This window comes from Podarcis pityusensis (assembly GCF_964106645.2).
Source record: "Podarcis pityusensis genome assembly, chromosome: 8".
NCBI classification, from domain to species: Eukaryota; Metazoa; Chordata; class Lepidosauria; order Squamata; family Lacertidae; genus Podarcis; species Podarcis pityusensis.
The window spans coordinates 67,894,118-67,921,128 of record NC_138033.1 but is presented as its reverse complement, the minus strand read 5'-3'; the positions used below and the strand labels follow the sequence as shown (position 1 = coordinate 67,921,128).

Genomic DNA, 27,011 nt, shown 5'->3' with positions numbered 1-27,011 from the left:
GGTCGGGCAGGGAGGAGCAAACAATTGTTTAATTGAGAGCGGTAGTCTCGTAATCTGGGGAACCGGGTTCGCGTCTCCGCTCCTCCACATGCAGCTGCTGGGTGACCTTGGGCTAGTCACACTTCTTTGAAGTCTCTCAGCCCCACTCACCTCACAGAGTGTTTGTTGTGGTGGAGGAAGGGAAAGGAGAATGTTAGCCACTTTGAGACTCCTAAAAGGGAGTGAAAGGCAGGATATCAAATCCAAACTCCTCCTCTTCTTCTTCTTCTAATGGAAGGGAAACAAGTAAAACACACACACACACACACACTTTTTACATTGGGTGCTGCCAGTGGCTTTGTTACACTATTTTGTATACCAAAGAAAAGCATTTTTAACCTAAAGCCCTTATCATAATTTATTAGACCAGCTAACATAATTACAAAATGGTGTGCAGGGTTGCGTTGACAGACCTCTTTGTCCAACTATATTATAAAAATAGGGGGGAGGGGCAGAATTGGCTGGTACTGTTCCCATCTGTGTCTGCATCTGGTAACAGCCTTAAGGTAGAGAGTGGGAGGGGGTAGCAGGCATTCAAATGAGGTTTTGTTAAGAGTAGTTCGTGTAGTACCAAGACGTACTGGAAGAACAAACTGTCTGGAGATTTTAGGCTGTACGCTAAGTATAAAAAAAATAAACCAAAACTAATTGGGTAGCTTTACTTAACAAACAGGTAGATGTTGGCAGCTGCTAATATACAGACTGCCTAGCTGTTCTTCATTTCTGTTTTCCACTTACCAAGGAACTGCAACGGAGGCATGGGGTGGAATCAAATGAGCACTGTGCTCCTTGCTCTTGATCCAAGCAGTTCTGTGTTTTCTAAGTCAACCAACAGGACAACATGCAGCTCTTCTATCCAAATTGTTGCCTTGGTTATCATTGACTGCATCCATAACAGTGAGTGGAAACCTCAGTAAAGGACTGAAGGGGCAGGTGCCAGGGCCCTTGAAAACTGGCCAAATCCTGCTTCAGGCAGACCGCTTCTGGGAACATTTCAGGTGCTGAGTTTAACCTGAGAGCTTTCCCTTTATAAGTCAGCACTGCACACCTTCATTCAATTTTTTGTTTTCATGGGCGACAGCACATACTGTTCATACTCTGATGAAAAAAATGGCAGCCTTGTAGCCATGTTTTAATAATGCATTATGTAACAAAAATGTTTTATTTTATTTTCAAAATAAACTAAGTAGTTTACACACTAAGATATACATTATGTTGTAAATGGAACTAGAAGTTTAAAGCTAAAACACCTGTTTCCTCACTATTTCATAACATTTTATACTGCTCAGCTGTTTAAAGTGCATCAAGGGCAAATACAAGCTTCCACACATCTATATACAGACTAAGCCCAGCAGCAGTTTCTCTCCACCCTCCCCCTCCACTTGCAATGCTGGAGAACCAGTACACAAAACCAGGCTTCCGTTTTAACCCAGCTTAGCTTTGGGTGTAGCTATTTCACATCTTCCTCTTCTTTTTCTAAGTAACACATACAAAAATTGTCCTTACTCAGGAGAGCCAGAGAATCCCCACTGGAGTGCCAGCACAGAGAAGTTACCTGGAAGTCACCTGTGGACATGGATCAAAAATTTTTACTGGCAAATACCCTTGAAGCACAAAATTTTGCTAGGTGATCATTATGATGCCCCCCCTTCAGATAAAAGATAGTTGTAGGCATACTTTAGCCCCAATTTGCAGAACAGCACTGTACACGTAAATATTTAAGGACTACTTTCTAAAATGTATTCAAACACGTTGCTGCATGGAGCATTCCTGTTCACGGTCTCAACCACTCCATCTTGTTTTCGAGTCTTATTTCCTACCCTGACCTACAGCAGTCAACATCCTGTGGCCTCTTAAGCAGGCGCAGAACTCGTTGGGCTGTTTTGAGGTTCTTCAAATACATAGACCTCCTAATATCTCCCCGTTTGGGTGTGGGTGGTGCTAATTTGGTCACAGCTTCAGAATTTGAAAGGATGATTAAGAGAATAATAATCCTAAAAGATTTCAGGATTCCTTTGTGTTTTTTTCAGTATCTTAAAAGTCCAGAAAGCACTCTAGAATGTGTGCTGTAGCAGCTAATGTAGGAAGATGACTCAGATCAAATCAGATTGACCATCTAGCCTAGTGTTGTCTGCTTTGACTAGCAGTGACTCTAGAGTCTCCATCAGACAGTTTCATTCATCACCTGCTACTACTCCTTTTAACTGGAGATGTGAAGGATTGAACCTTGACATGGGCTGTATTCCACTGTTAGTCCTACTCTGAGAAGGTTGACCAATTTTAATGGGCCTACTCAGAGTAGAATACATACACACCGTGTGCTTCATGACAGCAATGCAAGTATGATCTATATGGTTTTGGAGTTAATCTCCACTTGTGACATCTGCCTCAGTTTTTTCACAGTCACGTGCAATGCACTTAATCAGCACCGCATATTTAACAACCAAATGAGGGCCAACCAGCACACTGCTTTCAGTTTCTTTCTGATGTGGTAACATCAATCCAAGCATTGACCTAGAGTTGTTGAAATGATCACACACCTAGAGAATGTGAGCTGTCTATTAAAGACATGTTGAAAATGATCAGCCAGTTAAGAAAAAGTTAACAAAACCTGTTGTTGCTAATTGCCCAGTAGGTAACAGCAACCCATTCAAGGATATCCTTCTCCACTGTGGCGAAATTGCCCCTAGGCCTGACTTGTCTGCAGTATCAGTTTGGAGCTTCCTTACCTTCCACTGGTACCTGTACAGACACGCATCCTGCTGGGGACCAGAGGTACACTCTGCTGTTCCCAGTACAAATGGCAAGCCGGGGCTGACGGGGATCCCACTGGAAAAGCTGGATGGGGCACAGCTGCTCCAGGATCACAAACAGCTTCATCTTTTGGACATCCCAGATCCAAATAGCATTAGGAATATTATCTGTTAGATGTGAAACAACAATTAAAGGTACAATACAGGCACACAATGCAATCAGTCCCTGGTTCACAATTGTACTAATAATTGGTCTATGGAACTGAGGCAGACGGACCTCAGTAACCACCCACAGTGAAAAATTACTGCAAAGCCCAAAATTGGTCCTCATTCACCCCTCTTGAGATACTAACCATTTCTGGTCGCCAGAAAGCAGTTATCTGAGCTAAAAGCTAACATTCCAACTCCAATTCTAGGATTTGCCCGGTCCACCGCAGGTTTGACATGATGCAAAGAAACTGGGACCTGGGCAATTTCATCTGGAAGGGGAGGAAAAATTAAAAGTCATAATGACACTTAAACCATAGATTGTTCTATTTTATGGATCGTGGAATAAACTTCCTTTTAATATTATGATGCACACAGAGTACTAGGGCTGCACCTCCTCCCACTGCTTCAATTCTGGGCCCAATCAGGCACCCCAATGGGGGCCTTGCAGTGTTTAATTAGCTTTTAAAAACCAAATTAAACATGCATCAGCAGAGGGAAGACATCTGCAGGCTGCCTGCCTAGATCTCCTCCTCCCCACTCCCCGACTTTCACTACAAGACTGTCCTCCACTGCCCCCCTTGACAGCCCTGGATCACTCTGGGTAGATCCAATCCAACCTGGGGCTACCTCAACCCATTCTGGCGGAATTATGGGTTGACCTGAATTGGCCAGATTCCGTTCGGGATTCCACCAGGACTGGTACACAGCTGAAGTGAAGGAGCCCAGGCCAGGAAGAACACAGACCACCAGCTCCCAAATGGCATTGAGAAGCCTCTATAAGATATATGTTTTAGTATTTTTAAACTGTAAATTACCTTGAATGGCTTGACAGAAAGGCAGTATATAAATCCAGTCAATCAACAGATACTGAGTACTTAGTCCAACCTTCTTTTAAGTGCCCAGTCTCACAAAAATGAGATGTGTCTCACCATACACAACTGCAGTGTCTCACGATGTGGTTCAGCTGCCTCATATAGACACATGCTGAATGGAAGCAGCCAGGACAGGAGATTTGTGGCGGTGGGGGGGGGGGGCCTAGGAAAACTGAGCAACTACCTATTAGTATCTTTTGGTATCTGTTGACAGGAATTAGAGAATCTAGTCCACAGCAGTTGCTCAACAACTGCCAAGTCAAGCAGGTATGCTGCTAAGACCTTACAGTCAATGGTCTCAAAAGCAATCAAGATCTCACAAGAACCATATAGTATCACTCTGGGTATCATGTATTTGAACCTTTTTCTGTGGCAAAACCAAATCCTTTTGGCACCTCCTTTCTCTAACCTGCTTCCACCCCAGCTGACTGTTATAAGAAATACTGCTTGATATTTGTTTTTTCCCTTCTCCCCTTCTCTTTTTCCTTTTATGTCTTGCCGTTTACACAGTGCATCTAAGGGCACAGTACGTCTTGTATTTCACCATGGGGGTCTTTTGAGCAGCAGAAGAGAGTAAAAGTTATTTCAAATACATTTAAGTAAGTAAACAAACAAGTGATAACGCAGCTTTGTACACACGGTCCCTGCTTTGACTTACATTTGCTCTTTGTGCTGAAGAGAGAGCTTGCCATTTTCTTGGTAGGGGGGAAGGCAAGTTTCTCCACTTCCACTGCTGGCGATTTCTCCACCTCCTTATAGACAATCTGAAGAGAAAGGCAAGTCAGCCCTGCACCTCTTTATAGGAGACATGTTGCTAGATCATCCACACTCGGGCTGGAAAGCATGGCAGTAAGCAAGGTCTGAGTGGTGGGGATATCATTGGATGAAAATATAAACTTAAGAATAAACAGGATGTGGGGTTTGGGTGAGATGTTTCTTTAATCCTTCTCAACTATTGTTCTAACACAAATCAGAACATAGATATCCAGACTGTGTGATGTAAAGAAATGCAAGAGAATTTGCAGAACAGAAGCTGCAACATGGGTGTCGCATGTTTTAAAAACCCATTCCATGGGGGAAGAAGAGCAGGAAGAAGAACACATGAACCAAGGTAGTGCCTCACATTTCTCCTAATCTCTGATCACAAAGCAATCCCCTTGAATCTGCATGTTTTTTGGTTCAAACAAACAAACAAAAAGAAAATAATTATCAAAGCTGTCCATACGAACCAGCACTTGGCTGGTTTACATCAAGTGACTAAAAGGCTGAGATGTGAACAGGAAGTCCCGTGTTCAAATCTCACCTCAGCTGCATGCTTACTAAATGACCTTAAGCAAGCCACACAGCCAGAACATCCTAACTGCTGGGGACAATGATACTGACCGCCCTTGCAGAGTTTTTGTAAGGACTGCTGAAAACATTTTGAAGAATTATACAAATACCAATTATTATTATATATATATATATATATATATATAGTCTCAATGCCGCCCCCCCCCCCCCCCGAGTATGTTTCCTGCAGCATGAGCAGACCACACTTCTTTTTCTACTTACTATCTTTGGGCTAGCAATGTTTGCAGGATGCTCAAATTCTGTAATTTTCTTCCAAGTCACATGGTTCAGAATGCGCACCTGATTAAGAGATGAGAAAGCCCAGAGTGAATACAGAGAGAGTGAGAGAGAGAGAGAGAGAACGAACTGTGGCACAAACTCAACTTTGGCAGGGCTTCAGAAGCCTTACCTTTTCATCATAGCTGCCGATTGCCAAGAACTGGCTGCTGGGGCTCCAGGCGATAGATTTAATGCCTAGTGACCATTCATAAGCACAGTATGTGGACAGCAGACGCCCGTCGAGGGAGTACAGCAAAACTTTATACTGAAATAAAAGGTTTACATCTTAAGACTGGCAATGGCTTAAGAGTCTTAGTCTGTCCCATCTGAAGGTCTTGAAACAAGCACCCTCCGCCCCAGTCCAAAGATGCATATGCACAGCCTGTCAGTTATCCATACCCAAGTGCTGAGTGGTAAGCACTAAAGAAAGAGAATCTTTTTTGCATTTTGCAAAATCTCAAAGTGTTTTCACATTGAGATTCCAGCAACAGAATGCATAAGCTCAAAAGGTTGGTGCAAAGGCCATCTCTTGAGACAGGAAGGGGCAACCTGTGACCCTCCAGATGTTGTTTGGGACTCCAGATCCCATCAGGCAGCATAGCTAAAGGTCAGTGGTGGTGGGCATTGCAGTCCAGCAACATCTGGAGGGCCACAGACTATCCATGTCTGTTCTCAAGAAGCCATTACCTAGATAATGCTCTCATTAAAACCACCTCTCAGCCACATTTTTATGTGGGCTATTAAGTCAATATGGACACAGCTGCTCTGAAATGCTGCAATGGGTTTGGCAAAAGATCCCTCCACTGAGGCACTGGCAGTTTCCCCTCACCTCCAGGCAGCTGTCCCACACCGCCAACACGCAGCCGTTCGGCGCCCATTCTGTCCCAGCCAGGTCCTGTGTTTCAGTATCAAAATGCTTCCAAACAGAAACAAAGGAAATAATTTCAGTGTGAGCTTAAGGTGGGGAAACAGCAGAAGTGAGAGAGGCAGCTGCTTCCTATGCTTCTATAGTTGGTGGGTGGGGGCTGGTTGTCTCTGCTGTACTGCTACATCTTGAAACTGCCCATAGGTATCCCCATTACAACAGCTGTTTCCATTCCTACTAATGTTTAAGAAGGCATCTTACATAATTGTTATATGAGGTACTGTAAAAAAAAATATATTATTTTGACTTGGCTATTTGTGATATTTTAGGATGTGGAAAACAGCTTAGAAAATTTCTCTGAAATGCGAAGAGGTAAATGACTCTCCTTCATTTGCTGTTTTTAAACAGAGGCTGGATGGCCATCTGTCAGGGATTCTTTAGCTGCGATTCCTGCAATGCAGAAGATTGCACTAAATGACCCTTGCGGTCCCTTCCAACTCTGTAATTATGTGATTCTAAATACATTACCCAATTAAATAAATAGTTTCTTTTCTTTTATGAATATTGGACCACATTTTGAGAAGAATGATCGTGGGCACGCACAGGGTGTCCCCCTGCCCCATGCCTGATAACTATAATACCGAATCTCCGCTTTCATTTTAAAGAGTGTGTGTGTGTACATGAGCAACTTGTATCCATTAATGAATACAATCCTAACAGTGGAATTAAATATCCCGCTTTCCAATTGTTCTATCTGTACAAACATACACACCCTGCTTGCTCTTCTGGGGATATTTTCCTGACATTCCCTGAGCCAATTTCAGAGGGCGAGAAACCCCATTGTGCTTGAGGAAGTGCTTGTACAGGCCTTAGGTTAATGGAACTGGCTAGGTGAATCTAGCTCTGAGGTTCTAGCATTTGTAGAACCTGAGACATGAAGCAAAAATATTCAAGCACTATTCTTCTCACTTTTTGCAAGAAACTAGCCTGCTCCCCACCTATACAATTCACTGTCTTACTTTGCCTTCTCCCCTGGAATAAGTCCTCTGGTTTCCCAGGAGGATTAGCATTAACCATGGTTAAAGACAGCACCAGCTCTAGCCTATTGAAGAGAATTTGCAAATTGAACGAGGTGGAAGGAAAAGGCACAAACTGACGGTCAACTCCTTATCGCTAAAGGATTTGGAACGTTACATCTGCACAAGCTCTATAAGGTTACAAGGCACACAGGAGCCTACAAGGGGAAGGTGAATAATGGGGGGAGGGTTACCCTCAGAAGTTGCCAATCACTGCATACAAAGAGGCTGATGTAGTCTTTGCAGTCCCTCCTCTCTGCCAAGGCCATGTACCGGCCATCCTTTGTGAATGCTATTCCTGCCAAACACACACACAAAAATGGCAGCACTTAGGAGAGAGGGAAATTGAGCAATTAATATTAGCCAAGGAATGGGCCAAACCCAAAGAAAAACAAAACCTGGACAGAAGAGGCTTTTTTTTGAGGATGGATGAGTATGTCTTAAGGCATATTTGTTGCTGCTTAGTTCCTGTTCTCTTGAGAGGCCTTGCATAACACACACACTATACTTGCTCTGAAGTGGAGGTCTATTGCTTTCATTCGACTCTTCAAGGCCCTGAAGTACCACCATTGTAAACTCCGCTACTGTCAAGACCAAGTAATGGAAAGCCTGCCTGCGTGTGAAAGGAAAACAGAACCCTGACCCAGGACCCTTGACTCTCAGCTGTCCTCATCTTATTTGGTAAGAAGAAATGCTTTCTGAAAGGCCACACAAAACCACAAATGTTTAATTCAAAATACTGGTATGAATTACGTAAGGGGAGGAGCGGAAGTTAGTATTCTCACCTCTAGTTTAGACAAGAGATATTAGAATACTTCCCTATTTCTTTAGGCACATGATTTGAGTAACATTGATTGGACAAACTGGTGCTTATAAGTACAAAGAATCCGTATCATGTGGAGTGGGGAGAGCCAGTCTAACAGCAGATTCACGAGACTGGTTATGCAATAACTATTATAATCATCAAAAACAACTGTGTACATGTAACCTAAGATCAAGTATCAGGGAGATACTGTTTTTGCAAGATAAAGCTACTTCTCAGTGCGTTCTTTAACGCTTCCACTTTTCTTGAACATGCCATTCAAAGCATTTTCAGCCTTTCCTATGGTATTCCGATTCATGTGTGTGCAAGAACATGGTAAGTATAGAGAAGAAAGAGAAAAGAGCCATGTTTAATTAAATTGCATGGGCTGTCCAATGGAATATGAACCTAAAATTAGCGCTGTTCAGTCGTGCCAAAGGGTTCAGCTTCCTGTTCTCAAAGTGGCCAACCAAATGCCCCCACGAAGCCCACAAGCAGGACTCGGGTGCAACAGCAGCTTTCCCCTCCTGTGATTCCCAGCTACCAGTATTCAGAGGCACACTGCCTCCAACAGCGGAGATAGAACATAATCATCAAGGGCTGTAGAAATGAACAGCCGCATTTTCCAAGTCGACACATGTATCCTCCGTGTTGGCATTGTTCTTCTACCCAAAAACCTTGTTTTTGTTGTTTTTTATGTATGGCAAGGCCTTCCCCACTTGTACCAGGGGGAAAAAACTTTCTCTCTTTAGTGCTATATCCCCTGAACAAAAGCACCAATTCATAGTGACATGTATGTTAGCAGAACTGGTTGTGGTTATTCAGTGGTAACAGAAAGATATACTACACATCCTCAGACATTCCGTCCTCCAGTCAGCCTGCACACGTTGGCTTAGCAATATCAGGCTGCTGTTCACAAGAACCATACCTGACTTCCTTCCTGCTTCAAAACTTTACCCACACAGAAATCAGGAGTGTACTTTTAAGCTCACCCCCCCCCATCTCCTACTAAATTGATTTTGTACTCTGGATTTTTATTACACAGATCTCCACCAGTCGGACATGTGCCTGGATCTGACAGAATACAGCTTGGGAACAAGAGGGGATTGCTCACTTGTGAACACCAACATCCACTGGGACAAACATACACTGCAGTTACCCTGCCATATCAGTACCCTTCCTGCTGGTAGATATATATCAGTTGAAGGGGATATGGGATATCCCCAGATCATGGCAATCTTCGCTATAATAATAATTTTTTAAAAAACCATTCCTGTTTTAGGTTAGCTCCACTTACCCTGCTGACAGGCCTTGGGATACTTGATATAAGACACAGATTTTGTACACAAGGACCAGACAGTTATCCGCAGCTGTTGGAAACAGAGAAAGAGACAGAGGAAGTATTTGTTTATCTTTGCAGATGAAATGCATGCAGGGGGAATGTTTTTTATACAGAACCCACTGAGCTTCATCTCCACACTTGACAATGGTGTGGTTTCCATTCTGCAGAAAGAATGGGAAACCAAACTAGGGGACAAAACATGAAGACATACGGCAGTTTTGCTTCAGATACCTTCTTCCCAGCACACAAGCAAAAGCAAACTTACATCCCTCAAGCATCTTAACTGGTGCTTCCCTAAAGTGCTAAAAAAGTGGTCTTCAACTGGTACACACCTGTGACCCCAATCTCCAACTCCCAAGCTGCATCATGGGGTGCACTTTTGTGTTTTCGCTTTTGATTTATACTTAGTTCTGGTAATATTGCATGTTGTTAATCCTAAAATGGCAATTCACAGAACAACACATGCAGTGTTAACTTAGCATTACTACTAAAGGAAAACCAGTGCTGCCATGTGGCAGGAGAAAGTGCTTGATCAGAAATACGTATCTTATTTAAAACAAAAACAAAAACTGGTGCCTTTCTCCTGCCACACTGCAGGACTTGTGGAAATGGATGAAATGAGTGCCTTATTAAAATGCGTACTGGTCTAGACACACATGTAGTTAACGCTCCTTAGACTAAGCTGGAAACCCACATGGCGGCAACAGCTTCATTGTGACCCACTTGGTGTGGCTTCACAACCCACCTGTGGGTCTGAAAGTGTGGAATGCACATACAGCTGGGCTTTAGTTTACTACAGGGTTTCCCAAACTCGGGTCCTCAGCTGTTTTTGGACTACAATTCCCATCATCCCTGACTGCTGGTCTTGCTGGCTAGGGATGATGGGAGTTGTAGTCTAAAATCAGCTGGAGACCCAAGTTTGGGAAATACTGGTTTACTATCTTGTGGCCCTAATATCCCAGCTGTAAATGGCGGGGTGGTGGTGAATAATGATGCTCCAAAGTGTCTGGGTGGACAAGTAGCAGGAGTGGTGAAGGTGGTGCCCCAATTTCAGTGGTGGTTGGCAGGGTGAGATACAGTCAGAGTGGAAGGGCTAATTACCATCAAGGGCAAGGGCCTAGGTGTTTGGTCTCTTTTCCTTGTTCCAGCCCTCTCACTAGAAGGAATCAGTAGCATATACATTATTTATTTACTTTATTTTTTTACCATCAAGCGGTGTACAAATTTTATGAGATAAATAAATAAATAAATAAATAAATAAATTATTAGCGTTCAAGGGCACATTCAAGCCAGGCAAAAATACTCAACTGAGGCTGTAAGGCAGGGCCAGTGAAGGGTGTGGTGTGGGAAAAGGAGGTGTGGCTCAGAAAGAGGTGTGGCATAGTTAGAGTTCCAAGGGCCAGATAGAGAGGTTGGAGGGCCATATTTGACCTTTGCGCTTTAGGTTCCTTATCCCTACTCTAGTCTTTCAATCCACATACTTTCAGTCGAGTTTGAAGTTTCTCTCAGCAATGCAACATTAATCACAAGGTAGCAAGCAATAATTTTCTATGTCCATTTAAAAAAAAAGATTAATTCTGGGTCTGAGCCAGTGAAAGGCTTTTTAGACCATCGTCTCATCAGCTTGTTTGCAGTCATGCCAAAATATAAATTTCAGACTACACTCCTGACACCAGATATTTCTTTCGAAACAGCAACACAATGCCTATCTCAGCAGAAGAGAGATTGCAGTGCACTGCCCAAGAAAATCTAGGAATGATCAGGGAGCTACAGAGGTGATTTCAAATTTAGGCTGGAAAGAGGCATCCCCTTTCTCAGCCTTCACCCACTTTGTGCCCTCAAGAATGTTGTTCACCTACAACTCACATTGTCCCCGGTTGTCAATGGGAGTTGTAGTCCAACATCTGCAGGGCAGCAGGTTGCTGAAGACTGCCCTATCTGCAATCAAGTGCACGATGATAAAGGCAAATTTGTAGACAAGTAGTGATAAGGGATGGCCCCCTGCTACTTATCTGATACCCTTAGATCCATTTATAAACCATTCAGAAAATTACAGAGCAGTTTCCAAAATATATTGCAGGACAACAGAACCATAAACATTGACCTTAGCATTCCAGCAAGATAAAAGCACACCCATAGACTGTTCTACGAACTGAATGTTCCCCGTACCTAATTAAACAGCAACCTCAAGAAGACCCAGAGGTCTGAGTGAAGACGTACACCTTTGGGACCTGACAGAAGTGGAGTTTGGGCAATGACTAATGGTCTTCCAGAGACATGAAGTTCTACCAACATCCAGTGGTGGTCGATGCCCATTGGAATAAGTCAGAGAGGAAGGCGGACAGATCAACAGAAAATGGAGCCCGAGCCGATGACAGGCAGAGCCAAGTAATTCTGGTTTTGCTCCCACCCTCCTCTCTGTTGAGTTCTGCAAGGAGCAACACTGAGGCTAAGGAGGAGGAAGGTGATAGGCAGTGCCACCCTCTGGACTCTAAGTGAGGTGGCAGCTGCATTAGGAAAGGCTGAGGTTGGTGGAGCTATGCCACCTTACCCTAACAGGCCGGGCTCCAGTGCCAACACTGCTTCCCTGAATGTTTACTTTAAAAGAAAAGTATTTAGCCCTTCTGCTTACAGTGATAAGGAACAACAAGCGGGCAGATCGTCCACAATTCATGAGTCAACCTGCTCCCACCTTCCAGCATTACAGATAATTAATGCCAAGGCACTTAGGCACCCAACACCTACCACCACGAGATTCTCGCTAGTCACCCTTCTTTTTATGTACGAGATCGACAAAGTGAGAAATTAAACAACAGATTGTAATGTGGGGGGGGGGGGTTGCAAATCTCAGCAAATGCCACTACAGGGGCTTTTAGCCAGCTTTTCCCTAACAGATTTTCCTTCCCGCCCACCCCCACCCCCAAATGTGGGGGTTACGGACTTAATTAAAATTTCCAAACTCACATCCTACTGCCTGAGGAGCATACAGCTGTTGTTTTGCAGCACAGGGCAGGGAAGGGTGGGAGGCGAAGCAGAAGCAGAAGCAGCATTTTTCAAATAGCCTAAAAACAGCTGAGAAACAAGAGGTATTTAGACAGTAACGCGATAAAACAGTCTGAAGAGCTGGGCTAAGGAGCTGCACCCAAGCTTTGACAACCCCAGGCAGGTGGCAAGACTGGCAATTTTCATTACACAAAACCCACGCTTAACAACCTTGCGTTCTCAAGTGACTGTCAACTTTTGTCCCAGACTTGACTAGGTCACTGGGCCTCCTTACATAGCTGTGTCTGTCAGCACAGGATTTCAGGGGATTACGCAGCACACATTCCTCGACAGAAAGTATTTTTCAACCAATATAGCCATTTACAGTTACTAAGGATTAGAGCGACAGGGCACCCAAGTATTCGCCGAAAGAGGGAAAACTGCCGCTAGCAGCTCCTCCAGCCATTCAGAGAACAAACATTGCTCCAAATGGTAATGAGTCAAGCAGCGACCCTGGAGCATTTTTAGTGTGCAAACACAAGCATCATACAACTGTAAGTGCACACTCATCCTGCAAAATAACAGAGAGGTGTGTGTGTAGCAGGAGAATTACAATGCTGGACTGAAATGGGGTCTGGGCTCAGCATGAAACTTACTAAATGGCCTTGGCCAGTACCACCTTCTCAGCCCAACCTACCTCACAAGGTTGATGTGAGGGAAAAATGGGTTAGATAACCCATTATATACTGGCTTCAGCTTCTTAGAGAAAGGATAGGAAACAAAACATGATAAATAAATAGGAGTGGCTGACTCCTCAGCTCTACATGGTGTCTAGAAGAAGCATGGGAGTAAACAAATGTCTTATAACAATAACATGTATATTTTGGTCAGCAAACAGCTTCTCAATAATTTGGTTCTCAGTGGCTGCCCAACCATTGTGCAATGCACTTCCAAAATCTCTTAAAGCTCATGGCAAAATACCATCCAGATGTTTTCTAAGGACTTTTCTTGTCTGGGCTGGCATTCAACGGCTAGAAGTTAAGTGGGCATGGGAATTTAATGTTTAAATCAAGGGTAGCCCATGCTTTCCCTAGAGATGTTGTTGGACTACAACTCATGGTATGCTTGACCGTTAGCCATGCTGACTGAGGATGATGGGAGATGCAACCCAACAACATCTGGAGGACTTCAGACATTTTTATGCCTCAGCCTTATAAAGGAAAAGTTAACCCTTCTCACCCCCCCCCATCAATCAGCTACAACTATTTGAATAATACTCACAGCTTTAATAACTATATCACTGTAAGAAATATGGGGCCTCTCTTTAAAATCAGCACCTCATAGGAATATAAACTCTCCTCAATGCTATCACTTGCCTTCTTAAAATAGCTAGCATTACCAGAAATCATCCAAGAGTCACATAAAAGGAACTTGTTAACACACTCTTCACTTCTTTACAGTCCTATTAGCTTACCAGGAGACAAATCAGAAAATGATCTTTCAGATACAATTTATTGCCGCACGTTAAGACTTGCCGTTGTGAACCCAGTTATAGAAGCAGGTGACTAAACACCCAAGTGAATACAATTGCATGCAACTGTTTCATAATGAATAGCTTGTCTAGCTATTGGACTTACAGCCCACCCCATTTAGAGAACTCACATTAGGCAACAGTGTTTACAGGCTTCCTCTACACTATCCCTGGCCACTGGGTGCCAGTCTGGAAAAGAAAGAAAAAATCTTACAATATTTCCAGAAGTTGAATCTGCAAAGAAACAGAATTTCACTGCCAACAATATCTCCTTGCTGTAGGCCCTTACAGACTGTTTTGGCACATTTAGGGAGCATTCCCAGCCAATCTTAAGCATCATCCTAGTCAAGCTCAAGCCACTGGGCTCCTTGAATGGCACTTGGAAATCAAAAGGGAACTAATGCCAACATTTGAATCCCAGTGCAAGTTATTCTCAATAATCCTCTCCCATCAGAAGACACTGGATCAGTGTCTTTTGCATCACCTGAAGCCTGTGAATGGTAGCCCTGCAAAATGTTTAATACAGCGGGCTAGCCTCAAATCGATGAAGGTAAAACATGACGGTCACTAGGTGTACACCACTATGCAAAAGCAAGTCTTTTATCCATGAAGCTGGTAGAAACCACTTCTGGCAAAACTGGGAAGAGAAGGACTGTAGCTCAGTGGTTAAAAGCACCTAATCTACATGCAACAGGTACCAGGTTCAAGCCCCGACATCTCCAAGTAGGACTTGGGAAAACTTCTGCATGAAAACCCGGCGCACCACTGCCAGTCAGTGCAGACAATACTGAGTTAGATGAACCAGGGGTCTGACTCAGTACAAGGCAGCTTCCCATGTTCCAGCACCAACACCTGGAACCCAGGAACCTCCCAAGGCTACAAAACTGAGTGAACAGAAGGGACAAACCCAGCAGCAATAGGAATTCCAGTCCCCTCCCAGTTGCAATGCCTGCCAGTCATTACCGTGGCCACCAACTCTGACAGCTTTAAAATAGGACTAGACAAATATATGCAGGAGGTGGCTATCAATGGCTACTGGGTCATGATCCTCCCTCAACTGTCATCAGGCTGCAGGGGAGAAAGAGAGAGAGAGAGATGGGACCACAGAGCCTCTCCATTGTCAGGATGCATTAAATAAGTAAAATACATGGAAACATGATCAGAGCCAACTATGTTTATACTCCGAAACTATGTCCATTAACTTCAATGGGTTGACTCTGAGCAGAACTAGTGTCGGACATAACCCGGCCTTCTGAATGTGAGCAGCGGCGGCTGAGGAATAACTTGCAAAACCTTCTAAGCGATCCCTGAAATGGGCAATGTGCACAATGCAAGGATATTATGTATCCTTAAAGTGCTCATCTCAAAACACTAGTCCACAGTCTGCTCCGGCAGACGATGGATTTAAAGGACCTGAGAGAGTAAACAGTGCAGACACCAACATATCCCAGCCAGCTGTCTGCCACAAGTTAATTTAGCAACCTGTTTACAGCTGGGGAGAAAGTCTATCCCAAACACACATGCCAACTTGGCAAAGGCTTAATGAAAATCCTGCAGGGTCAAATGGAGTTCTGATGGCGGGTAATAAATAACTTGTCAGCCCGCCCCCACGTACATGTGCCATTTGGAAGCCGTGAGAGGTATGCAGAGGGAGCCCACCATCTTCGATTCCTCGGGATGCTGTTAGCCAGGCATCTGACTAACAAAATGAAGCTGGATAACTGGAATAGTTTTCACCCTATTAAAACTATCCAATACAGTGAAGTCTCGTGCCTGCTTTTTTGCCACATGGCCCCGGAAAAGCCATGGATCGAACGGATGAACTGGCAAAGATGCAGGGAGAGGATAAGCCTGCACCATGAAGGTAATATTCACCTGTACTATGGGAGATTACTTGCCACAAAAAAACCTAGAAGGTATTATTGCTGAGAAATGTGAGTGAAGCACTGTAAGCACGTGGGGAGCACTGGCAGCAGGAGAGACCAAAATGAGCAAGGGGATGCAGCGACTTCCCTTTGAGGAAAGGATGTAGCATTCGGGACTTCTTGGTTTGCAAAAAGGAAAATTAAGAGGTAGCATGACGGAAGTTTATAAAACTATGCATGGCCTGGGAAAAGTGGAAAGAGAAATGTTTTTCTCACTTACATCACACTAGAACTCATGGATAACTGATGATGCTAAAAGATTCAGGACAGATAAAAGAAAACACTTCTTCATGCAGTGCATAGTTAAACTATGGAATTCACCACCCACAGGAGACAGGCAGGGCCACCAACTTAGATGGCTTTAAAGGAGAATTACACCAATTCATGGAGGCTTCCATGGTTGGAGGCAATACTGCTTCTGAATACAGTAAGCCCCCAACTTACACACATTTAACTTGTGCACACTGAGCTTTATGCGCGTGACAAAGGGGGTGGAAAGGGGGCTGGGTTCTGGGGGGAAATGACTTGGGCAATCCAATCCCCCATTGAACCCAGTGGGTTTTGAATATACAGTGGTACCTCAGGTTACAGACGCTTCAGGTTACATATGCTTCAGGTTACAGACTCCGCTAACCCAGAAATAGTACCCCGGGTTAAGAACTTTGCTTCAGGATGAGAACAGAAATTGTGCTCCGGCGGAGCGGCAGCAGCGGGAGGCCCCATTAGCTAAAGTGGTGCTTCAGGTTAAGAACAGTTTCAGGTTAAAAACGGACCTCCGGAACGAATTAAGTTCTTAACCCGAGGTACCACTGTACGTGATTTTGGCTTTAGACTTGCTCCCCAGAACGTAACTCCCACACAAGTTGTGAGCTTACTGTACCAGGTGCTGGAATCCATAGGACGTGGCAGTGCTCTTGCACTCAGGTCCAGCTTGCAATTTCCCACAGCTATCTGGTTGAGCTGTGAGAACATGATGATGGATAAGATGGGCCATTGATCTGATCCAGCAGGCTCTTCTTATGCTCCTATGAGGGCTACTGGTGTTCTCTCTCTCTTCCTTTGATTTTGAAACATTTCCACATTTGGGGAATCAGGGACAGTCCAGAGCAGAGACTCCACAACAGGCCTTCACTTCACACATCCGTCTAACTGACTGCATATTTGAAAATGGAAATAAGCTTTACCCGAGATTAGGTAAGGAAATGACCCCGTATTTTCTGACATGTGTTAAGGCAGGGCAAGGTTCACCATGTGCATGGTGACCTGCACAAAGCCATCTCAAGCTACTGTGCCATATTAAAAATATCAGTGGGAGAATAATTCCAATTCTAATTTGTATATTGCTTTGAAGTGTCCATATGCATCAATCACCTCAATAGTCCTTACCTGTGAGGTAGCTCAGTAACATGCACATAAATGCAAAAAAAAAAAAAAGTGGCTGAGATAATGGTTTAATTAAATTAGTGGTGGTGAACAAGGAAACAAAGACTTCATGGCTCACCAATCCTGTTCTTGGCTACTAAACAACGCATCAGTCCTCAGGAGAACTGGAGATAATGTTTATGATTCCTTATATACCCAAGATTATGTGACTAAAATCTGAGACTTGTTACCTTTCTTTGTTGTATTCTCCTGCAAAGAACATTAAAGGAGCTTTTCCTTAAACATGCAGCCACACTTTTTTTAAAAAAAGGTCCCACAAGTACAACTTAGCAGCACACTGCAGCTTTAAGAGCTTCAGGCTATTTTAGGGGCTAGGATGTAGACAGTAACATTTGATATCTTACAAGAGCAGCCCCAATTTCACACTTACGTGGAACTCTGTAGTATTGAGAATGTGACGGCCATCCGGACTCCAGCAAGAAGCCACGAGTCCCGCTGAGCCTTCATCGATCTTGCAGTGCCAATCAGGCTGCTCCAAGGACCAGACCTAAGCCAAGGGAGGAAGAACAGTCAAGTCAGCGCTGACTTGAGCAAGGCACCCAAAGCCCTACCAGCTTCCTCTCAAGGCTCACTCTTCAACAGAAAAAGACAAGCCCACCAGCAAAAGACCATGAAAGACTGGCGCTGGATCCCACTACAGAGGTAAGCCTTTTCTTCTTCTTCTTCTTTACATCCAGTTAGATCCACAAAACTATTCCAAAAGAGTGTCTGTAAAGATCAAGAGGTTTGTTGTGGTACAGAATTGTATAGGCCTCCAGTAAAGATGGTGGCTGTCTTTAAGAGATCTGGACCACAATACAGTGGACACTCGGGTTGCGAATGTGATCCGTGCAGGAGGCACATTCGCAACCCACAGCATTCGCAACCTGCAGCGCCGCGTCTGCGCACGCATGGGTTGCGATTCGGCGCTTCTGCGCATGTGCAAAGCGTGATTTAGTGCTTTTGCGCATCCGCGAGTGCCAAAACCCGGAAGTAACCCATTCCGGTACTTCCGGGTTCGGCGCGATGAGCAACCTGAAGCGTCTGTAACCCGAGGTATGACTGTATAAATTTTTTACTTTAAAGATGCCACAGAGCTCTGATATTATTAAAGACCCACCACACATTAAAATTTCAAAAAACTGAAAGGGTTTGCTTAAATTATTTTTTGTTTATTAAATTTACATACTGTCCTATTTATATGGTGCTTTTCAGATGCAAAGTGCTTCACAACAGGCTCACACTTACCAAGTTGCCTGTGGCAAATATGAATCACCTCCAGGCGACCAGGGAGGGAAATTTTATAACTGGTCTTTCATTAAGCATGATGTTGTCTCAATAAGTCCATGTGAGCCATTAAAATAAAATGTATGAGCTAGGAAGTTTGGTGAAATTACTTTCAAGTCTGCTTTGCTAAGCATCACTTTGATGGTCCACCACTGCTATTCCCAGTTTGTAAATGATGGTACTAAGCAAGGCTAGAAATCAGCTGGGTCCTTAACCCAGCTGCCCAGCTCAGTCATTGTCCACAGGACTGACAGCAGCTCTGCTTCTTTCAGAAACTAGCAAAACCCTAAAGCTACTTTTTTGCATCAGGGGACGTAGTTCTGCGGTTTGTTTGTTCCTGGAAAAGACATGCTCTTTTCAACCTAGCTCAGTACTGTCTATAGTGACTGGGAGCAGCAATACAGGATTTCAGGGAGAAGTCTCTCTCAGCCCTACCTGGAGATGTCAGTGGTTGGACTTGGGATCTTCTGCATGCAAAACAGAGATGCTCTGCCACTGAGATATGGTCCTTCCCCTAAACATTAAAAATTCTAGTCCTCATGTTTCTGAATAAAGACCTGATATTAATAGGAAGCTGCTTTCGACAAGGTCAGGCCAATGGTACAACCACACTAGCTGGTAGAGGCTTTCCATGGTTTCAAGAAGACTCTCCCATCCCTATCTAAAGATGCCATTGGGGGCATTCTGTAGGTAAAGTGCATTTGTTTCCTCAGCACCTATATTAAATACTTGCTGCTTAACACCATCAGTTTAGAAACTGGCAAGTTCCAGAAAAGAAAGCATATTGCATAGGTGCCCACCTGCACAATTCCACGCTTGTACATTGCACATAATATAAAAAGAGAATCTGAAGACCACTCAATGTGCTGGATTTGGTCTAGGCAGGTGAAGAGCTGCAGAATTTGGAGAGTGTTTACATCACGAACCACCAAACGATACTGGACACCGGAGGCCTGAATAGAACAAAAAATGAATAACTTAGCTGTGGCATTTTAGCTCAGTGACAGGGGGCAAAATTATTTCAGATGTGATTCCTAAATCCTCTAGTATTAGAGACAGGAGAAACCATCAGAAAAACTGTAGAATAAAATGAAAGCTCTACAAAATACAGACTGATGACATACCGCAGGCCTGTCATGCAGTAAAAATAACTGATTTGTCAATTGCCAATTAATATATTAAATGTACCTGTTTTACAAATTAATATAGGTGCTTAAAGGTAAAGGTAAAGGGACCCCTGACCATTAGGTCCAGCCGTGACCGACTCTGGGGTTGCGCGCTCATCTCGCTCTATAGGCCGAGGGAGCCGGCGTTTGTCCGCAGACAGCTTTCGGGTCATGTGGCCAGCATGACTAAGCCGCTTATAGGTGCACCGACAGATTTTCTGATGAGCTTCAGTAACTACAAGCCCTGAAATTTAGAGTCCGCTCCCAAACCTTTGTAGGGTTTTGTAGTCGTTTAGCAGGGTTTTGTAGGGTGAATCACACATTTTGTTAAGTCCCCTCAAACCAGGGGACATAGGTATCCCCCAGAAAGCCAACTTGGTCTGGTTCGTAGTTAATGACACTCTCCTGATGGCTTCAGTGGAAGTCTCTACCCCCATACACATAGCTTGGTTCACACGTAACTTCAGCCAATGACACAGAAACTATCCTTAGGCCTATGCAGGACAACCAATGAAATAAATGCGGCGGCTTCTCCAACTTTAACTGATCACACAAGCTTCAGTTGCTGAAGCTCCCTTTTCTATGTAACTATTACACGTGCAGAAGCCCCCTCCCCTTTTATATCTGAAAACCTTCGGTTTATGCACTCCTCCTCCTCTTGAACTTCCTCGTCCTTGGCAAACCATTGTTTGTCATTTCATCTGAACAGGGCAAACCATGGTTTGCTACAAAAGAAGAAGTGCAGGTGGGGGAGAGAGGAACCCAAAATTGTTCATTTAACCCAAACTGGTGGCACTGGAATAGATCAGTGGGGTTGACACTCGAAGAAGCAATGCACAGGACTGCAGCTCTAAACAGCTACACCAGTTCTGCATACTAATGTCGCAGTAATCGTGCACTTCTGCAGATATACTACAAGGCAAAGATTTCACATCATCATAATCCAGGTTGTTAGAACTACGAACCAAACATAGCAATAAAAGCTTATAAATTAAAAGACAAGACACATTAAGTAGGAAAGAGAAGAGGGCTCAGAGGTGGCGCTGATTAAAATGATTGTTATTTAAAATCACAGCCAATTTATAATTTGATATTACTATGCACATCTTCTGGGAAGAGATTTCCTGGTGTAATTTAAAAACAGTTAAGAATTTAATGGGCAAATGTCATGCAAGGTTGCTAACTAGGTGGAAAGGCTCATTTTATGGATGCTACTCTCCTCAGCAGAAATCAGATACTGTTTGGCTAAGACTGTCCCAACATAAAACTGAGTTAGAACAAGGAAATCATGTGTGTTGTCATCAAATATCAAAACCACCCCTGGTCCCCACACCTCCCATTCCTTCCCTGAATCCACATTCAACCCCCCTGTCCGCCCACTCTTAGTCCTTGCCCCCCACCAACCCATTATCTATAAAATAGATACACACGGCACACCACAAGGCTAAGCTCACCAAGCATTTTCCATCCGGAGAGAACCTGCACAACTGACTGGAGAGTTTAAATACCTCGGAGAAATTCATGTTGACCAAATAACAAGGGAAAAGGGGAGCCTAGCGAATGAGCAGGACCAAATCTAGTCTCCCAAGGGCAAAAGGCCTGTTCGTCTACCTTGTTGTAGAGGCTAAGGAACAGGGAGTTTTCACATTACAGTTTTGCTCCAAGCAGAGAGCAACAGTTCAGTGTAAGGGCTGTCCTAGGAAGTGGAGTGGAGGAGATATCCAGCAGATACTGGGAAAGATGCCACTTCCCATAAAGAAATGTGTATGAATGTGGGTGAAGGGGTGATATGAACTACCCCAGCATTGGGAAATAGTAGAGACTTGCCCACAGGATGCTGTATTTTGAGAAGTCTCAGAAAGCAGGGGAGGGGGACACATACAGAGGGAAAGAAATTTTCAAAATAAAAACACAGCCTCAAAGGAGAAGGTGCTGCCCATCAACGTCTAGGAGATGGAGGGGGGGTGGGAATTTGAGTAAGCGGGGGACCCCAAGGAAGGAGTGGATGACACCCCCGCCAAAAAAAACACAACCTGGCAGATATATAATATAAATCATTATCCCCAATAAAAGAAAACAGGGGAGAGGTCCTCCTCAAAGGTGTTGAATGCAACTCTTAAGGTCTCAAGGGATGCCAAAGAACTGTCCCCTGAAGTAAAGGAAGGAGGTACAAACGACCCTTAACCCACGCAAAAAAAGGAATATAGAAAAACGGGGTAGGGCGGGAATACACCTCAGAAGAAAAGATGCCGCCCCTTAAAAATTTCAAGGGAATAATTTGCCCCCGTGAAAGAAAAGAGGGGAGGAGGAGAGAAAGGGACCCCCAGCCTCAAAACACAAGCGGGGTGTGTGACCCACACACTTAGGAAATTATCCACAATTTTAAAAAGGGGAGGGAGATTTGGTCTTTGAAGTGAGGAAGAAACTGGGACACCCCCCCCAAAAAAGAGAGAATAATAAAGGGAGAGAGGTGACCCACCCACCCAGCCACCCTTCTGAGCAAAGGGAGCTGATTTGTAGGGCGCCCCCGCTGCCCCCTCACTGACAGAGCGGGTAAGACCACCACCACCACCCCAAAAACCGAGCCCCCTCCCTCTCTCTCTCGGTGGGGTGGGCGGTGGAATGGGGTGGGGGAGGGGAAGGCGCAGCTGCCGAGGCGAAGAGGCGGCCTCGCGCCCGCTTCAAAGCCGCCCGCCAATCAACCGGCTCTTCCCGGGCCGGAAACAGTTATCCGCTCCCTTCCGGAAAAGGTATGGGGTGGGGAGGAGGCCGCGAGGCACGCTGGGAGGTGTAGTTCTGCAGGGTGCGGTGACTCTCTTGCTAGGAAGCTAGCTAGGAAGGTCGGCCAAGGAGTTGTCAGCTGGCCGGCTTGCGGAGAAGGGGACGCTGCTTTTATTGCTGATGATAATGAAGATTCCACTAGGCCAGTAGGGGAGATAGATAGATAGATAGATAGATAGATAGATAGATAGATAGATAGATAGATAGATGTGTGTGTGTGTGTGTGTGTATGAATATCATATATATATGTATAAATATATCTAGCTATACTATATAATACTATATCTAGATATAGATATATATCTCTGTGTTCAAGCAAATAAAACAAAAGTCATGTAGAAAGCAGTATACTGGGGGCCAGCAAACTTTTTCAGCAGGGGGCTGGTCCACTGTCCCTCAGACCTTGTGGAGGGCCGAACTATATTTTTTTTTTTTGGGGGGGGGGATGAACGAATTCCTATGCCCCACAAATAACCCAGAGATGCATTTTAAATCAAAGCACACATTCTACTCATGTAAAAACACCAGGCAGGCCCCACAAATAACCCAGAGGTGCATTTTAAATAAAAGGACACATTCCACTCATGTAAAAACACGCTTATCCCCAGACCGTCCGCGGGCCAGATTTTGAAGGTGATTGTGCCGGATCCGGCCCCTGGGCCTTAGTTTGCCTACCCATGGGTTAGAGAATCAGATCCGGGAGAGAGACCAGGGTTCAAATCACCCCACCCGGGCATGAAGCTTCCTGGGTGATCTTGGGGGGGGGGGCAGTCTCTGCTTCTTAGCCTAGCTCATTTTGCAGAGTTTTATGACTAAACCACAAAATATAGTCCATGGCCTACGACAATGGTAAGAGTTGGAAGGGACCTCAAGGGTCATCTAATCCTCTGCAGTGCAGGAATTGCACCTAAAGGTGGCCACCCAAGAAGGGTCATGGGTTCGAGCCCCACATTGGGCAAAATATTCCTACATTGCAGGGGCTTGGACCAGGTGACCCGGGTGGTCCCTTCCAACACTACTCCCTTTTTAGGGAAGCTTTTAATGTTTGATGTATTACAGTATTTTAATATTTTTTGGAAGCCGCCCAGAGTGGCTGGGGAAGCCCAGCCAGATGGGCAGGGTATAAATAATAAATTATTATTATTATTATTATTATTATTATTATTATTACAATGCTGTGATTCTATGATTCTGACCTCTGTTTAAAAACCTCAAATGAAGGAGAGTGCCCCACCTTCCAAGGAAGTCCTTCCCACTGTCAAACAGCTCTTAACATCAGGACATTCTTCCTAATGTTTAGTCGGGATCTCCTTCTTTCTTGTCCTTTGAATCCATTGGTTTGGGCCCCACCCTCTGTAGCAGTAGCAAACAAGCTTGCTCCATCTTCCATGGGCAGCTCTTCAGATATTTGGGGGACAAATGATGTATCCCACCTTGAGCTGTATGGAGAAAAGGGTAGGGTAGAAATGCAATAAATAAATGAAATGAATAATATGACGTTTCAGCCATAAACAGATAAAATCCACTCAATGGCAATTCAAACAAGGGCTGTAGCTTTGTGGTAGAGCATTTGTTTTGCATGCAAAACTTCCCAGGTTCAATCCTGGACAATTCCAGAAAGGGCTGGAGGACTCTTTCCTGAAAACCCAGAAAGCTGCTTCCAGTCAGTGTAGGAAATATAGAGCTAGCTGGACCCCTGCTCTGATTCGGCAGCTTCCCCTGTTCCTGTTTAAACTGCATTTCATCAAGAACCACAGCATCAACTTTGCAGGTAGAAGCTCCCGATGTCTCTGAACAGAGCTGGGAATGTCTCCTGTCTGAAACCCTGCAAAGCTGCTGCCAGTCAGTGTAGACACTACCAAGCTAGATGGACCAAAATTCTGACTCAATATCAAGCAGCTTTCTGGGTTCCTAATTAGGTTTTCAGGGGAGAGCCATAGCTCCGTGGTAAAGCATCTATTTTTCGTGCAACAGATCGCAGGTTCGATCCCTGGTATATCCAGACAGGGCTGGGAATGTTTCTGGTCTGAAACCTGCCAGTCAGTGTAGTACACAATACTGAGCTTAATGGACCCAGCCTTCTAGTTCTATGTGGTACGTTGCATGCAGAAGAAGGTCTCAGATGCAGTCTCCAGGCAGGGATTGGAATGCCCCCTCCCCGTTAAACCGCTGCCAGTTATTTTCCTAATGGAAAAACGCTTTCCCGCTCAGCAAACAGAAAAAAACACGAGCAATTCCCGGGAAAGAGCGCGCCACCTTCTTAACGATCATCTGGACAAACAGAGCTGCTCCGCCCCCAGCTATTTCTTTCTCTCTCTCTTTCTCTCACACACCAGTCCATTCGTCGCCCTTTAATTCCCAAATACAATTTAAAACCCAGACAAAAATTTCCTTCTCCCTTCCTCCCACCCTCTCTCCTCTCCTCTCTCCGTCCGATTTGCTCCGATCATGCATCCACAATCTGGATCTGATTCTTAGGGTAAACTCGCTTTTCAGTCCTGTGTATGTTTTCTTGGAAGTCCTACATTCAGGGAGGTTTACTCCCAGGGAAGTGGGCGCGTAGGATTGCAACCAGACTGAGGCTGAGCCAGTTTTGCATGCATAAATAAATAAATAAATAAATAAAGCGTTCGCAAAAATGAGAGAGGCTTCTCTCTCTTTTTTTAATCGAAAGAGGTAGGCTATAAATATTTATTAGAGAAAAGAAAGGAAGTCGATGGGGTTTATACCTTCCTTCTTCCCATTACTCGGAAGTAAGTCCCGCCGAAATCAATGGCACTTCCTCCCAGGTAATGCGTGCAAAGCCGACAAGGGCGTAGCCAATATTTTTTTTTGTTAGGGGGTGCAGGCCTTTTGGTTTTTGGGGGTGCGGTGGAGAACCTCAGTTAGCAATGAATTTTTATTTATTTATATTGATGGGGGCATCTGCCCCCCCCCCACGCCCATGATAGCCGGTACTCTGCTGTGCTGCAGGTATGTGAACTCACATCTTCCTGACGCCACGTGTGTGTGTATTTCTTCCTTTGGGGTTAGGTCGGTGTGCCTATGCATTGGTGTCCAAACTTTTTTCAAAGAGGGCCAGATTTGATGAAGTGAAGGGCCCTGAGGGCCGACCAAAGGGCCGATCAAAGTTGCTTTTTTAGGGTTGGAGTTGTTGAGAGGTTTTTTTAGGATTTTACCCCAGGAAATAAACTGCCACAGGGGCCGGATTAAACCGACCGGCGGGCCGGATTAGGCCCCGAAACGGATTTTGGACATGCCTGGCCTATTGAGTTCTAGTCTATGACGAGCTTCAGTCCATTAATTTCAATGGTTCTACTCTGAGTAGGACCGGACCAGGACATTATACAAGGCACATCATGACATCCTCAAGTGATAAAAGTCCCAGAGTTCATGTTACATACATTAAAGCCTCTAAATGTCCATATTATTCCCTTTGTGTGTTTTTTTTTAAAGTCTTTGCTGAGTGCATATGTAATAAAGTTATGCCTATATTGATTGATTGTATTTCCAATGCTGCTTTTCATTCAAATGAAGCCTAAAGCGGCTTACAAATAATAAATAACAACGGAGTGAATCGTATAACGTAATTATACAAAATAACAAATCAACAGTAAAACAACACAGCAGCAACTAAAAAAAAATAAGCTAAGCATCCCAATCACAGCAGAAGACGTATTATATGATTTATGAGCTATGCAACAATATTAACAACGTTAAATAAACAGCAGCTAATAAATAAGCTAAGAATTGCATGGCAGTCATAATGATATCTAAAAATTTATCTAGAAAAATAGAAAACTACTCAGATGAATTAAGTGATATGCCTCAAACATATCTCCTAAGTGCCTTATTAATAGCTTTGCAGCGAAACCGCATCCTTGACCATTCACAGGGACGCCTCGCTTGTACTCTCCCTCTTAGATAGTGATGGAGGCAACTGAGGGGCAGTCAAGCCAAGTGACGGTCCAAATCGGAGCTGGGGAACCTGCTTCTCCCCAGATGTTGTTGGTTTTTCAACCCTCATCAGTCCCAGCCAGCATGATCAGTGGTTAGGGGCTATGGATGTTGGAGTCACGGGGAAATCTGAGGGTGGGACACCAACCAGGCTGGTTGTGGCTTCAGCCAGGCACTTCCACGATATCATCCCAACTGCAGGGCCAGAAGCCAGCCGGGCTTCAGCGATCCCTATAAACACCGGAAACAAGTCCCATTGAACTCAATGGGACTTTGTTTTGAACAGACGTGTATAGGGCTCCATTGAATCAAATGGGAGAGCTCACCTTCTGCTGAAATGGCACGGCTGTGACTGCATCGGATTCTCCACATCCGTGGGTAGGAGCGGCT

General features: G+C 44.4%; 1 protein-coding gene across 2 annotated transcripts; it reads right to left on the bottom strand.

Moving 5' to 3' along the window:
* Window positions 1-671: 671 nt before the first annotated feature.
* On the bottom strand, window positions 672-22,598 carry WRAP73 (WD repeat containing, antisense to TP73). 2 transcript variants are annotated; one of them, XM_081016193.1, is made up of 12 exons: window positions 21,338-22,598; window positions 19,518-19,670; window positions 17,822-17,938; window positions 9,526-9,598; window positions 7,621-7,724; window positions 6,315-6,401; window positions 5,616-5,750; window positions 5,429-5,506; window positions 4,533-4,638; window positions 3,146-3,271; window positions 2,769-2,960; window positions 672-1,605 (listed from the first exon to the last, which is right to left on the bottom strand). In XM_081016193.1, exons 1-12 carry the CDS (start codon window positions 21,404-21,406, stop codon window positions 1,490-1,492), a joined length of 1,356 nt encoding a protein of 451 aa, XP_080872319.1. In that variant the 5' UTR covers window positions 21,407-22,598; the 3' UTR covers window positions 672-1,489. The 2 variants fall into 2 exon arrangements, with proteins under 2 accessions (XP_080872319.1, XP_080872320.1); XM_081016194.1 differs by lacking the exon at window positions 6,315-6,401.
* Between the last annotated feature and the right edge of the window lie 4,413 nt (window positions 22,599-27,011).